This window comes from Phoxinus phoxinus (assembly GCF_949152265.1).
Source record: "Phoxinus phoxinus genome assembly, chromosome: 17".
Lineage (NCBI taxonomy): Eukaryota > Metazoa > Chordata > Actinopteri > Cypriniformes > Leuciscidae > Phoxinus > Phoxinus phoxinus.
The window spans coordinates 27,795,621-27,812,201 of NC_136892.1; the positions used below are offsets into that span (position 1 = coordinate 27,795,621).

The 16,581-nt window shown below is 37.4% G+C and overlaps 1 protein-coding gene across 1 annotated transcript; it reads right to left on the minus strand.

Annotated features, from left to right (window-relative positions):
- Nucleotides 1-237: 237 nt before the first annotated feature.
- Nucleotides 238-9,791, minus strand: wdr41 (WD repeat domain 41). The gene is made up of 13 exons (XM_079586309.1): nucleotides 9,268-9,791; nucleotides 7,734-7,849; nucleotides 6,798-6,846; nucleotides 6,036-6,164; nucleotides 5,885-5,947; nucleotides 5,623-5,734; nucleotides 4,915-4,977; nucleotides 4,633-4,734; nucleotides 4,345-4,529; nucleotides 4,150-4,271; nucleotides 3,983-4,068; nucleotides 3,073-3,209; nucleotides 238-1,030 (listed from the first exon to the last, which is right to left on the minus strand). Exons 1-13 carry the CDS (start codon nucleotides 9,313-9,315, stop codon nucleotides 890-892), a joined length of 1,353 nt encoding a protein of 450 aa, XP_079442435.1. The 5' UTR covers nucleotides 9,316-9,791; the 3' UTR covers nucleotides 238-889.
- Between the last annotated feature and the right edge of the window lie 6,790 nt (nucleotides 9,792-16,581).

The window sequence follows — 16,581 nt, forward strand, 5'->3', positions numbered from 1 at the left end:
CAAATACATCACTAAAAGTAAAAGTGGTCACGTGTCATTCAACAGGTTGCTTTGTCGAAGGATTTTTTTTTTATAATTATTGTCAGTTGTACAAAAAAACTGCATAAAACGTCTGTTTGCTTTGTTTCTGTTTGATTCTGTCTCTACATCTGCTGTCGTTTAGAGATTTTGCTCCAACTCTGAAACCATTGTGTTTGTGACACACACAAAAAAATAAACATTTGCAATAACGTGTTTGTGATCTGATTTTACATGGACACACCAAGCTTTAATCAACTGCACTTTCGTCAGAAATACAGAAGCGTACATTCAAGAGGTATTCAAAATCACATTGACAACTCTTCACTGTTTTGGTTTCATTTAACATTAGTTAACATCAACCAAAAATTAGCAATACTTCTACATATATATATATATATATATATATATTGTTCATTTCAACATATACTAATACATTAAAATCAAAAGTTGTATGCATTAGTTAATCCACTGTGAACTAACATGAACAACTGTATAAATTAACATTAACAAAAGTGAATATATGCTGTCACAAAATGATCATGCTCATTGTTAATTCATATTAGCGAATGCATTAACTAATGTTAACAAATAAGACGATTGTAAAGTGTTACCATTGCACTTTTAAAAAATCAGTTTTAAAATGACACTCATCAATCACACAGTACGGTATATACAAATCAACAGAAGTTTCCTATAAGACACTTGTTTAAAACCAACAAATTAAAATCACAACATTGTGTCATACTAAAACAATTAGAAGTTAAAACACTGATGTGACATGGCTTTGCAGACGGTTAGTAAGGCAAAGAAAGGTGTTCAGATTTAAAACACGACCTGAAGATGATGTGGGAAATGTTTGCAGGACAGATCACAGTTCCTGGTTTTCCTCCAGTTTCTGGAAGACGGCGAGGCTGCGGAGTTGAGACTGCATCTCTCCATCTTTCCACACGATGAGCAGATGATCCGTGGAGCAGGTGACCAGAGCCTTCTCCTTAAAACTCAGGAACATCTGGAACACAAGCCATTAAATGATCCTTTAGTTACATGACATATCCACATTACTCTTAACGTGAGAGCGGGCGCTGCCTTTTGTAACTTGAATGTTTCTCACCAAGTGCAACGTGTTCCTTGATTCTCCTGGGACAACATTCCAATCAACCAATCAGATTTGAGTTTACAGTTTTGTCAAGTTTAGGCTTAAAAGCAGGGTTAGGTGCTTCTACATCAGTGTTAAGGATGACTTGTGTAGGGATAGGGTTAGGTCTACATTTTAGGACAGGAAATTTGTTCCAGCTCAACAAAATATGTCGATCCAGGAACAAGTCTTGGCAAAATCATGGTGACCGCCTGGCTTCCGCTTTCAGTTATTTTTAGCTATAGCCTACAAAACAGCTTGTTATGCTGCTTGATATTGCAAACTAGTATTTCTTACGTAGTTATAAACACTGGTTTGCACACATTCACAGATGGCTTCCGCGTTGGAAAAAAGTAGGTGGATAAATTCATTTTTGTTCTATTTTTGTGATTCATAAACTGAGTGACATATTCTGGGTTAAAGGTACAAAAATTCATCAGGTTGTATAAGTTCTTTCCAACACACTATTTAATGTTTTAGTGGCTAATTCGTGAATTCATTATGATTTCAATATGCCCACTGATGGTTAGGTTTAGGGCTGGATCTTCATGCTTACGTGCTTTCTAAAAATCGTAAGTTTCCACACGAATCACGTCGTAATTCATACAAAATCGTCACTTCATAAAATACTCATGTTTTCACATAACTTACAGTGAGTAAAACTAAAGCAGAAAGAGTTGGCACGTTTGAATATTTGGTTTGACATTTCACCACAACTAAAATTAGATTATGCACCAAATAACTTATTATCTTTCTTAGTATTTTTATCTTTTTTCAGTACAAATATCAAAAAATTCTAAATGAAGAAATTAAAAAAAAAATGTTTTAAAATGAATGATTAAACAAGAACAAATATCTAATACCAATAGGTTAAAAAAAAAACGTGTACTTCTAAGGAAAAACAAGATTATTTTTCTGACCCCATTGGCAGATTTGTTCTTGTTTTAAGTATAAACACTTCATCTTGATCCATTTTTCAGTCATTTTGCTTCTCAAGTAAACATCTTTATTTAAGAAAGTTTATTTGTACTGGAAAGCGAGACAAAAATACTGAGTAAGAAATCCTAAGTAACCCGAACTTAACAAATGACAATAAAATAAAGGATATTTTAATCTAAAGACAAAAAAACACGACAGAAAATGACCCAAGGTGCATGAAATCCAGCTTACGTGACTAAAAGTGTCTGCATTCATACGATGCCGTGTAGATTCAAGGCAAAAATGTAATCGTTTTTTTTAACATTGTATGCGAGTTCCCTGAGAGCTGAACCCGTGACCTTGGCATTGCTGGAGCCAAATCTCTAGCAGCCACAGGAACTGGAACATTCTTAAACTTTATACACAGAACTAATAATAGAAGTGTAAGTCATTAGATGAAGTCTCAATTCGCCTCTTTTCCTGTCCTCCACCCCTCTCATCCTCTTTCTCCTGACGTTTCTGTTTCAGGGTTAAAAATGCCACTGTCAAATCTGCTCCTGTTAGCCTCCACTGCCAAGCTAACGTTTTCATAGTCAGAGAAAGGCTTTATAGGTAAAATATGTGTATATTTCAAGTAAAAAAAAATAAATCCTGTGACATTGAACATATCTTAAAAGAACAGTCATCAATTACTCACCCCTCTTGTTTTTATATGCATGCCTAAATCACTTTAAGATAAGCAAATAATAAAACTTGAAGTTTATTGAAATATTGACTTAATAACATAATGCTAATGTGACGGGTGTGCTGGTGGAGCAGACTATATGTCAGGTGATCAATGCGCAAGTTGACTTGCATGTAGATCACATCCTTCACTCTGTCAGAAAGTTGAATTAAACTGCAGGTCAAACCGATTCTCTGCTCCGTCCGGGATCAATGACTCCTAATGAGACACTGTTTCTACACTCATAATCACATTACCCACATGTATACTGTACCTGCACAGCTCCCGAGTGACCAATCAGATCGCCGTTCAGTTCCAGCGAGCGCAGGCCAGGGACTTCTGGGAGTTTCGGGACAGGAGGGCATGAGTGTTTACTGGACCGGCCAAAAGTGCCAAACATGCCAAAAAACCCTGAAAGAAAGCAAACATATTTATTGGCCAAACCACTCGAAAAATACACTGACCTCATGATCATGAAAAATCATTATGATTCATACACTTTAAAAGAAACCTACAAGCTTCTGTTTTCAGTCATATTGTTAACATTTTTGTTAACGTTAGTTAATAAATACATTCATGTTCATGTTAGTTCACAGCTTCACAACTTTTGATTTAAAAAATGTGTAAATAATGAAATTAACATTAACTAAAAATTAATAAATGCTATAGAAGTATTGTTAATTTTTAGTTCATGTTAACTAATCTTATTGTAAAGTGTGTTACCATTATAAGTAAAATATTATAATATTAAATGTATATTTAAGTTATAAAAGCAATATAGTCATCTAGACATTATCTCAAAATTACAATTGCTGCAATAGACCAATCAGAATCAAGTATTCCTGAGTAATAAATATAAATAGTGTAACATTATATACTATCATTTATTATTAAAAGCAAATTAATAATGGGCAACTGAAGAACATCAGAAAAATACAAAGCAGTTTTTCTTCCTTTTAAATATCGGTGGTCGTTCTGGATGTCTCTCGGTTAATAATTTCGACACACACGTGTAAACACACACATCCTCTGCACAGGATGGCGAGATGAATGATGACATGAGAACATCTGGATCAGTTTCAGAAAGAGGGAAGGAAGGACGTGGGTTGTGATGGAAAGAGGAAAGCGGACGGATGTAAAGGACAGAGGGGCGTGGCCTGTGAAAGGGGGCGTGTCCTGCTCACCTGAGGAGGCGGGTTCAGCAGGAAGGGGGAGGTCCTGTAACTCCCACATCCTCACACTGCCGTCCTCGGAGCACGACATCAGGCGCCTAAACACACATCACACACTCTGCTTTACTCGAATGCTTCACGAAAGATGCTTTGGAGAAAGTATCGCGTGCCTTTCATACCCGTCCTTCTGCAGCATGGTGTGCAAGACATTGGAGTCATGGGCGATCTTCCTGTACGCCACCACGCTCTTCATCGGCACATTATAAACATACAGCCCACTGCCTACAGCTGCCACTATAAACTGATACAATCATCACTCATAAATGCATTTTCTCCATTTATAATGGAATGTCAGGTTCTAGACGCTCCTTTACCTCTCCGTCTGAGCTCATGTGCTGAATGGACTTCTCGATCGGTTTCTGTTGAGTCAGTCTGACCTCTGATTGGTTGTCTACTGCTGGCTCCTCCCACACAATCTGCTCATACGCCTGGATCGTCCAATCAACTGAATCCCAGACGATGAGCTCACCGATATGAGAGCCACTCGCAAACAAGCCGTCTGAGATGAACAGTAAGCATCACTAAACACAACGATAGCTGCTAGTAGATACAAAACCATCTTAATGTGTGAAAATAGGAGCGATTAGCATCAGATGTCTCACCGTTGATGTTGATGAGAGAATGGATGGTGTCCCGATGGTCAGCTAGATGACGCATGGCCATGACCACAATGTCTGAGCCAGACAGGTTCAACTTAAAAATCACTGAAACATCGCAAATCATTCATTTAACTACAAGCAAACGTGACAATAAAAATTGCTGCAGCTACAACATAAAACGTTTTTACTACTCATGTTTAAACTGAACTAAACTATAAAATACAAGTACCATTCTTTTTTTTTTTTTTAGGTATTCAACATCTTGAAAAATGATTTTTCAGTTACCAATCTCTTTATCCATGGCAGCTGCAATGAAGTTCTTCGGGAGCTCCAGCATGGCTGAGATTCCTTCAGAATGAAGCAGAGCATTTATTAAAACTATTTTATTTAAATACACTGTACATATACTGTTCAAAAGTTTTGGGTCAGTAAGATTTTTTTATTATTATTATTGGAAAGAAATTATTACTTTTATTCAGCAAGAATGCATTTAATTGATCAAAATTGACAGTAAAGACATTTATAGTGCTACACAATAATTTCTATTCAAATTATCTTTTTATTCATATGGAAATCCTGAAAATCTGAATCTCTCATGGTTTTCACTAAAATATTAAGCAGCACAGCTCTTAGTATATATTAGCATGATTTCTGAAGGATCATGTGACACTGAAGACTGGAGGAATGATGCTCAAAACTCAGCTTTAGTGTAATAAAATAGAAAACAGTTATTTTATAGTAATAATATTTGTTTACTAGATTTTAGATTTTAAAAATGAAGCCTTGGTGAGCATAAGAGACATTTGAAAGTAGTTTAAAAACAATTATTTTGGTAATTCTTGTGTTTTATAGAGAGTTTCTGATCTTTGAAAGAAGTTCCTGTATTCATACATTTATGTGTGTGTGTGTGTGTGTGTGTGTGTGTGTGTGTGTGTGTGTGTGTGTGTGTGTGTGTGTGTGTGTGTGTGTGTGTGTGTGTGTGTGTGTGTGTACCTTCATCACTGTGATGGACCGTTTTACACTGCAGCTCAAAGTCTCTGTTCCAAACACACAGTTCATTTCCACCCGAGAGCCACACGTCCAAGCGATCCAACACCAGCAAACACTGAAAAACACACACATCAATCAGTGAGCAAACACACAGAATCCACCTACACACACTGAAAGAGGAACAGACCTGTTTACACACACACAAATCAAACCATCAGCACACTGAAACAGGAAGGTGGCCACACACACGGTACACGTACTGTACCTTCACAGAGGACTGGAGATCAGATATATTCTGCACTCGGTTTCCTGAATCTGGATCCCATAACTGCTGTAGAATTAAGGACAACCATCAACACACACACACACACACACACACACACACTTCAGCAGCTGGTGGGTGTATAAAAGGATACACTGAGTGTTCGGTCTGATGATGCTGTAATGAGCGCTGTGTGTGTGTTTCCACCTCTGATGATGGTGTATGATGTCATTGCAGTGATCTGCTGTGTATGGCCGCGCAACTCCAACAAACAATCACCAGTCTGAAACACACACACACACACACAAATTCTGTTTCTTTTTCACTTTCCACAGAAAAACACACTCACCAAACTGTTGCAAAATATGAATACATCAAACTCAATATTGTGAATATATATATATGAGTGCTATCAAATCGATTAATTGCGATTAATCGCATCTAACATACATTAATTGATATATGTGTGTGTGTGTGTGTGTGTGTGTATATATATATATATATGTCTGTGTGTGTGTCTAGTTTATACGCACACAGACATATAAAATATATATATAAATAATATATTTTATATATATATATATATATATATATATATATATATATATATATACATACATATACACAATGATAATACACACACACATATATATTAAGTAAACAAACTTTTATGTTAGATGCAATTAATCGCAATTAAGCAATTTGACAGCACTAATTATTATTAGTACTAATATTAAATAATATTATTATTGGCAGTATTATTATTAATATTAGTTATTATTATACTATTTATGCCAAAAGACAATCAACCAGCACCAGGCTGGTGGATCTAACCTATTTCATGTATTTACCATATCATTAACAACCCTATCATTAACATATGATTAGCATATTTCAGAAGTTCAGTTCTGCTCACCTCAACATTCCAGACCAGCACCAGACCGTCGTCTCCAGCGGATGCAAACCTGGCAACCACAGAACACACACACTTAATCTGCAGTAACTAGTGGAGTAGTTCAATAAAGCAAACCTTAAAGCACAAAATATACCAAACGTCACAGTAGCACTTTATTTTACAGTACACGCACTTTCGATGTACTTGAGTAATGTAAGGTAACACACTACATGGATTAAGGTTAGGTTCAGGGCTAGTACCTAGTTAGTGTCATTACTACAATAAGTACATAGTACGTACATGCGAAACAGTGCTGTGAAATAGTGCAACCGCATAAAAAGCATGCACTAGGACAGTTCTTCTCTTCTGATTGGATCTTAACAAATGCTGAGGTCACCTTTGACCTCTCGAGCTCAGAAAGGAATTGTCTGCAGGAAGAACAGGAGAATGAAACTATGATAAAGGGATGAGACAGGAAGTACGAAAGGGCTTGGTAGAAGAGAAACAGGACTCGGGACTCTAAAAGCAATCAGTGACGTTCTGCACACTGCCCTCACCTGAACCACTCCTACAGGACCAGCCAGCCGTGACACACACACACTGCCCTCACCTGAACCACTCCATACTGAACCCAGATCAGCAGGACCAGCCAGCCGTAACACACACACACTGCCCTCACCTGAACCACTCCTACAGGACCAGCCAGCCGTGACACACACACGCTGCCCTGCGCTGTGAGTTTGGATATACATGAGCTTTTTAAAAGCGGTTAATGCGGACGGGCCCAGAGCCGACGGACACCAGTATCATGTGTGTGTCGGAGTGCACACACACCTAACTCCCTGAAGCTCTGATGATTAAGCTCTTGTCACGCTCTGTGAGTGTGCTTTCGGAGAGGATCTGACTCGGTCTTAGCTGTCAATCACTGGTCAGAGGCAGAAGAAGAGGATTGCTTACCTTAAGTCATCAATCTGCACCAGAAATCGAACAATGTCAAAGTGTCCTTTCAGCACCTGCATCTCCGTGAAACAGTTTTTGGGCTGTTCCTCCCCAATGAACAGCGCCGCGCTCTTCTGCCCACGGAGAGAATATAATAGACAAACGAATCATTGCTTCAATCTAGCAGAGAATGTGCAGAAATGACTGCTGTTTGCTGGACTGCGTCGGCCTGTCTTTAAGAGAACTGGACACTGAGACTGGCTTCTATCTGCTGCTTATTGGTCAATAATGGCAACAAAATGGACATGGGTTATGCTACAGAACTGGAGTTTTTGTGACTTTTATAACAGCTTTTACCTTTACTCTTTTTTTGTCCAGCCTAACTGTTCTATACTGTATTATTAAATAAAACACACTGGGTCAAAAGTTAAGGTTTTAATGTTTTTGAAAGTAATCTCACCAAGGTTGCGTTTATTTGATCAAAAATACAGTAAAAAGTATGATTGTTAAATATTAATTTTAAAAAATGGTTTCCGTTGTAATATATTTTAAAATATAATTTATTCTGTGATGTAAAGCTGAATTTTCAGAAGCCATTATTTTAGTGTCACATGATCCTTCAGAATGCATTCTAAGAGCATTTATTATTGTTATTTTTATTATCAATGTTGAAAGCAGATTTAGCTGCTTTTTTTAACTCATGGTACACTTCCATAAAAAAAGTTTGGGGTAAGTAATATTTTAGATATATATATTTAGATATATATATAAAATGTATTAAAAAGACAGTAAAAAAATATGAATTTAATAAATATTATAAAAAGTAATATTTATAATAAATGCTGTTCTTTTGAATGTTCTATTCATTATAAGAGCCTCAAAAAAGCACAGCTTCCAACAAACTATGAAGCAGCACAACTGTTTTCAACATTGATAATAATCAGAAATGTTTCTTGAGCATCACATCCTCATATTATACTGATTTCTGAAGGATCATGTGACACAAGACTGGAGTAATGATGCTGAAAATTCAGCTTTGATCACTGGAGTAAATTACATTTTAAAATATATTACAACAGAAACCAGTTAATTTAAATTGTAATAATATTTCACAGTATTACTGTTTTTAGGTTAAGAGACTTCTTTCAAAAAAAAAAAAAAACTAAATTTTTCCAAACTTTTGACCAGTAGGCCTACTGTAAGTGTATTATATATATATATATATATATATATATATATATATATATATATATATATATATATATATATATATATATATATATATATCGCTTGTAATGGGCCTACTGCATCACTGAACGGATATTTGATGAAAAACGTTGTTCTTTAATAAACTTTATGGACTTTATGTATGCAAGCCAAGTACTAGCAAGTCTGAACTGTCAATCCTGGCATAGTTGTATCTCTACATATATTGATAGATGGTACTTTATAAGCATTCTCTATGTAATCTTAAAGAGAAATTAAAAAGACAGCAGTGTCATAGAATGCCCATCTACTGTGTCTGTGGTTTATTGTGTCTTCTTGTACTCACCTCCACAGTCCCCAGCGCCTCTCGACCCCCCAGAATCCATCGCAGCATGCTGGGCTTTTAAAAAGACAACTGATTGTACATGCAAACGAACGGATTTGAATACAAATAAATAATAAGACAAATCAGTGTCTCTGCATGTTGCGAAACCGCCTGGCGGAGACGCGCGCTGCGTTCTGTTGATATTCTTTATTACAACACGAAATCAGTCGCGTCAACGGAATCTCTATAGGAGTGTATTTACAACTGTGACACATCGAAACAATGTAGCGAGATTTGACTGACAGGACGCGAATGATACAGTGTGTCAGTTCTGCTCCGGTTCTGCTTTCGATCCAAAAAAACACTTCAGTTACACCGGATAAAGGAGTCAAATCACTGTCGATGTTTGGGAACGTTCATATAAAATCATCTTTTATCACTCTGAGAGCATTTTCGACCACATTTATCTCTGCTATATGACAGCAACATATCAGCTGCTCACTATAAACAATCTGCGAACTCATGTGACTAACTACGGAAGCTTCAAGGGGACACACGTGACCCACGTTTTTTTCGAAGTGAAAAACACCGAAGGTCTACATTTGATCATTCGCTGCAAGTTGGTTTCTAGATGAAACTGTCTCAATTTAAAACAAATGAAGCAGCAATCTGTGATATTGTGTTTATGTAAAAAAAAAAAAAAATTCTGCAAGCTAAACTCTTGTAGATAATTTTATTATGCTTTAAATTATTATTTGTTGTATTTTAACATCATAATAATCATAATTATTCTGAATTGTATTGCTGGCATTATGGTTTATTACAAAATCTAAATATTTTGTACACAATATTATTGTTATTTTACAATGTATTGATGGTTTATATATATATATAAAACAAAACATTATCTGAAATACTATGTGTACTTTTTCCTGTAAGAGTAATTTAACTTAAATATGTTTTAGCCCTGTATTATTATTATTATTATTATTATAAATATTGCTGTTCTTGTGGTTCATCACGGAACCGCTAGATGGCAGTATGAACCAACCAACTCAACCCCTGTTGTGGAGGCCGTGCACGCCTGTGAACTGAGTCTAACGAGGTTATCCACAGCTCCAGGGATTAGATTCAGTATATGCGAGCATAAATGTCTATGATCTCTTCCCAAATGTATTATTCACACGCATAAAGGCAACAGTATGGCATTTGGCTACAGTATCGCAGCAACTGAATAATCAAATAAATTGATTAAAGGCCTAAGCCTTTCTCTCTGGCGACATTCTGCCTCAGGTCTTCAAAAGAGTGAGAGTGATGGACTCAGTGTGTATGTTGAGTAATTATTTGAGGATTACCATCACTTCACCTTACAGAGATGTGGCCCCTCTCAAATCCCACAGGGCCCGTGTGACCCTTCGACAGACACACACACACACAGAGAGAGAGAGAGAGAGAGAGAGAGAGAGAGAGAGAGAGAGAGAGAGAGAGAGAGAGAGAGAGAGAGAGAGAATACAGGCCCACACACTCACAGATGAGCGAATCGCGCGTGTTCTCAGATAGAGACGAGTGTGTGAGCGAGTGTGACCTTCATGCTGAGCTCTAGCGTTGATTTCTGATTTAGTGTCAATCCGCTGCGCTTGTCATGCCAGGCGAGGTGCTTTCCACAAGGTAATAGAAAAACTCAAGGGCAGAGAGAGAGCTAGGGGAGGGGAGGAGATGGAGGGAGATGTAACTGTGTTGGTTATCTGAACAAGGGCCACGAAACAACAGGAATGTCAAAATGCACAAGACATTAAAGTGTGGATGGAAAGAAATGTTGACAATTAAAAGTTCATTCACATTTCCTGAAAAAAATGCACATGTTGTAATCATCAATAAGGCCTACATGCGCAAAGATATAGAATCCACACAATGTAAGAGAGAGGTCAACTGTAGCCGGTTACACCAAGGACCAGTGGCGGATTAAAGGGTTAGTTCACCCAAAAATGAAAATTCTGTTGGTAATTACTCACCCTCGTGTTGTTCCAACCCCGAAAGACTTTTGTTCATCTTCGGAACACAAATCAAGATATTTTTTATTAAATCTGAGTCTCACTCCTCCATAGGCTTCTATTGTAAATAAAACTTGCCAGCCCAGAAAAGTTAGTAAAGACATCGTTAAAATAGTCCAAGTGACAACAGTGGCTCAGCCTTAAGTTTATCAAGCGACGAGAATACTTTTTGTGCGCAAAAAAAAAACACACAAAAATAACGACTTTATTCAACTATTCATTTTCTTCTGTGTGGGCCTCTGAGTGAGTTCATGTTGTAGTGTAACAGCACAGCGCTTCTGGGTTGTACGTCAGAACGTAGGCTCACTATTGGCCAGCATCACACACTGACCAGTGTTGGCCAATAGTGAGCCTACGTTCTGACGTACAGCTCAGAAGCGCTGCTACACTATGTGAACTCACTCAGAGGCCCACACAGAAGAAAACGAATAGTTGATGAATACACCGTAGTCACCTGGACTATTTTTAACGATTTTTTTACTAACTTTCTGGGCCGGCAAGTTTCAATTACAATAGAAGCCTTTAGAGCAGTGAGATATCTCAGATTTAATTTGTGTTCCGAAAATGAACGAAAGTCTTACGGGGTTGGAACAACATGCGGGTGAGTGATTACTGACAGAATGTTAATTTTTGGGTGAACTCTCCCTTTAAGACTCTTTGGTCTATGCATTGGTCTATGCATTTTTTTCTATGCATTAACTTCCTTGAAGGCGGGTACTCTGTTAAAGTTTAAAACTATGGATCTGGCCAGAGCCACTCTGGATCTGCCATAACCAATCGCTAACGTTTGGTCGTGACGTATGCCGACTCAAACTAGCGCACAACCTCAACGTCATCGTTCTCAGCCACTCCCTCTGTTCGCTGATTGGACCGGTAAAAAATTGACCGGAGAAAACCCAAGAATATACAGCCAATCAGAATCCTGCTGTAACGAGCTCGAGCATTTAAAGGATAAAGCAACAGACAAGCACGTGCTCAGAATAAACAGAACAATATCGTCTGCTGCTGTGGACTGTGGACACTAATATAGTTATCTTTATAGTTTTCGTTCTTGGTGTGTTAGCCTTAATTCATTATGCAAATATTAAAATGGCATCGCACTGTATCAGTATTTTTTTTTTTTTTTTAAGTTGAATCTCAAAAATTGTGTTTTCATCTAAACATGCATTTGGATCGGCAGAATGATTTATGATTTGCAGAACATTTTAGGAGGGAAATAAAAATAAAAATTCAATAGTGCTTTGAAAATGTAATTGTGTGCTCGAAATAGGCCTATATTAACACCTGGTCACTATAGCGGTATCATGTCAGACCCAATCAATTTACTGTTCTCAGTTCAGATAGATAACAGAAAATAAGGGAGATCCTACTCTCTCTCTCACTCTCATTCCTCCTCTCCTCTCTCTGGGTCTGTCCATCCAGCGAGAGCAGAATAGATGGTTATTCTAAAAGGTGCTGATTTCAGCTATAAACTGTAGGGGGAATGCGTGTGATGTTCAATAAGGCTTTCCCATACAGAGACGGAGTAGAGAAGACGAACTCGTTTATGAGCAACACACAACCCTGTCCTCCTGTATTACCCACACACTAAATTCTGCTTTACACACACACATACAAACAACAGCAACACTTTGGGGGATTTGTGTGTAGGTTTTCTCACCTACCAAGCAAATACAGGTGGAAATATAGCCAGTAAATCACTATTGCACATGCATTTTTGAACAGAATCACTTTAACTTCCTGAAAGCACCAAGCAATCCCCCATAGCAACCATGAACAAAATAGCAAACACATAGCAACGCCTGGGCAACAACCCACAACATTATACTCTCGCATTGTGATGATGACAAATCTTCAGAAAAGGTAAAAATCAACTTTACATTTAAGTGATATTTTTTGTGCTGTCAAATTACGATCAATCGCAGTGTGTGTGTGTGTGTGTGTGTGTGTGTGTGTGTGTGTGTGTGTGTGTGTGCCTAGGCCTATATATACAGTAGCCTATATATATATAAACTTTTATGTTAGGTGCGATAAATCGCGATTCATTGATTTGACAGCACTAATAATTTTGTCTTAGATACTAGTATCAAACATGCAGCCTGCAAATAAACGTCAGGAAGATTCCTTTTATGACTCTGTTGTTGTGTGCTAACTGTATTTTTACAGGCTGTCCCGAAATCACAAACTTCCGCAAAAATAGTATGTGACAAAAGAAGTAGCCTAGGCTATGTCTGAATTCCTCATTAAAGAGTAAGTACCCGGTTGACCTAGCCTACTTCCGATGAGATTCTGAAGTATGCATATGGTTAACACATACTATCCCACGAGGCCACAGAATTTATGAATGGCAGTGAAGTAACGTAACTGACGCTCTTAGATCACATGATAATGACAACATGGCGAATCTAGTACATACAGGTTACATTCATCATACACACACTCTTACTATAGAACATACTTTTTAAGTGGTCGTGAAGTAGGCCAGATTAGCCTTCTAAAAGTAGCCTACCTAATCGAGTTAGTATGCTATGCATTTTCAGACGCAGCCTAATTCAAGTTGACTGCATTGCATAAAAAAAATTATATGATCAATAAATATTATGTAATAATAGTAAGTAATAGTATGTAATAAGTAGAAATATGATCAACAACATGTGATTTTACATTGCTTTAACTTATCAAAATAAAGTTATACAAGATTTTTTTTGGATTTTTAAAGTCAGTTTAAAGTAGCTAATTTATGTTTACATGATGAAAACATCCAAGTTGATTAATAATTGAAGCAACGAGGAGACCAGGGACAGTTGTAACATTTTTAGCAATTTTTAGCAATACATCAAAAACCATTTATACTGGAATAACCAATTTATTATATTATAAACTTCAATGTCAACTGCTGAAACAATGTATTTAAGTGGTTTTATGAAATATGTACAGGTCTCTCCACTGTTACAACCGTCCCAGTGTACAGGGACGGTTGTAACACATGTCAGGGACGGTTGTAACATGTCTAAAATATACATAATGAATCAATCATATACGCACAATGGAAAATATTATTTATCAATCATGTTATTGTGACTATTAATTTCATGTTTTTAAGTAATGATTACCTTTTTTTCATAATACATGACAAAAAAAGAGGTGCAACCGTCAAATTATAATGCAAGGAAATTGTTTAATGGGTAGAACACCTCAAAAAAGTTTACATTTAAACTTTTACATTTAATTTGCAATGCACAGTGCTCATTTTACTTTATATTAGCAAATTAAAGGGATTTTTTTTTTGATTAGTTTTTAAAATATAGGCCTAAATGACACTTAGTTGGTGATACTGGGACAGTTGTAACGGGGCGTTACAACCGTCCCAGTAACACCAACCATGTTTTCATCTCATGTGAGCTAGCTTGACTGCAAGTTTGACACTTCTTAGCCATTTTTATTTTTAGCTTACAAAACAGTGATTCTAAATAATACTTGTTTGAATTCATAGACATTTGATCTTATAACAGTATCCAAAAAAGTACATCAGAAAGAAAAGTATTTTTTTTTACTCAAAAACAACCTTTTGTAGATAACTCCGTCAGGAAGTTTCAAATGTGGCTCCCTTTTTGGCAAGAATGGAGGGAAACTAACTAAGCATGAGCACAGTGAGTGTCATCACTCTAGGTTGTTTCTGATGGGAGGAATTCAAGGTGTTACAACCGTCCCCTGTTACAACTGTCCCTTGAAGTCTTAAAGGGTTAGTTCACCCAAAAATGAAAATAATGTCATGTCGTTCTAAGCCCGTTCATCTTCGGAACACAGTTTAAGATATTTTAGATTTAGTCCGAGAGCTTTCTGTCCGTCCATTGAAACTGTATATACAGTATACTGTCCATGTCCATAAAGGTATTAAAAACATCATCAAAGTAGTCCATGTGACATCAGTGGGTTAGTTAGAAGTTTTTGAAGTATCGAAAATACTTTTTGGTCCAAAAATAACACAAAATAAGACTTTATTCAGCATTGTATTCTCTCCCGGGTCTGTTGTCAATCTGATGACGTGTTATCTGGTGCGCCCAGTGTTGCCAACTATTTTCAGAGGAAAGTAGCTAACGCCTTCCCTAAAAGTCGCTAAATGTCGCTAGATGACGTCATACGTCAATTAGCATATTCATGACGTCATCGCGTCGTACTTGCGTTCTGCTTGCCTAATGTGTTTTCTCTCTAAATTAATGCTCACATAGGCCTACTGTATTTAATATAGGCTATTGTAATATAATATAATATAGCCAAATGAAAATATAAAGCTGTTCTCATTTCCTATAGCCTATATTTTTTTGTCAGACAATAGGCTAGAACGACTATGATATAGGTCTAGTGAATGACAAAAAAAAATAAAAATTAGCCTATAGGCATATGTGGAAAATTATCTGAATTGAGAGTTCGGGAACCGGATGACCTAAGCTCTGTGATATTAGTGATAGTCTATTAAGTAATAAGCACAAGAAAGAAAGGAACTTAAAATGGTCCAACTAAATTCTTTATATAAAAACCCAAAGAAAAGCAGATAAGTGATAAGTCTGTGGAAAAACACTGCTCATTCACGTCTGTCAGCAGCCGTGCGCTCAACAGATGAACAGGGTAGACGCAGCTACAGTGAGAGTGACGGCAGGGAGAAAGCAAAAAAGTCGGGGTCTGAAAAGTCGCTAAAAATAGCAACAAAGGCGCTAAGTTGGTACATGAATCCCGCACATGCGCGATTCATGTGGCGGAGGGGTTAACATCTCCTGCTCTGACTGCAGCTGGGAGCGGCTGCTGCGCGAGGACTGGGCCGCCTGTGAGTGCTTTGGGACGCGGATGGGACCCACGGCAGCACCCGCTGTTGAGAAGACGATATTTGCTTTCACGTCAGAGAGTCGCCAAAAGTCACCAATAACACCAGAAAAAGTCGTTAGATTTGTCGCTAGTCGCTTTTTTGAAAATGTGTCGCTAGAGGGGTCTGAATACTCGCTAAATATAGCGACAAAAGCGCTAAGTTGGCAACACTGGGTGCGCCTGAGCTTCGTTTACAGTCTGAGGGAGACGCACGCTATATTCAAGCTATTCTACATTGTTTGCGTGGATATCATTTTTTTAATGGTGCGTAAATGTGCATGTCGCGGATGAGACACTTTTACAGCGTGCGTTTCCCTCAGTCTATAAATGAAGCTCTGGCGCACCAGATAACACGTCATCAGCGTCTTACGCCAGCAGCGTAACTGTGAAGGATTGACAACAGACCCGGGAGAGAATACAATGC

Excerpts from the sequence above, each read along its gene's own strand:
- wdr41 (XM_079586309.1), bottom strand. The coding sequence starts at position 9,315 with ATGCTGCGATGGATTCTGGGGGGTCGAGAGGCGCTGGGGACTGTGGAG. Across the intron at positions 4,735-4,914 it reads TGCCATGGATAAAGAGATTG|TGATTTTTAAGTTGAACCTG; the intron begins GTAACTGAAAAA and ends GCGATGTTTCAG. Across the intron at positions 1,031-3,072 it reads GTCACTCGGGAGCTGTGCAG|ATGTTCCTGAGTTTTAAGGA; the intron begins GTACAGTATACA and ends CTTGTGTTCCAG.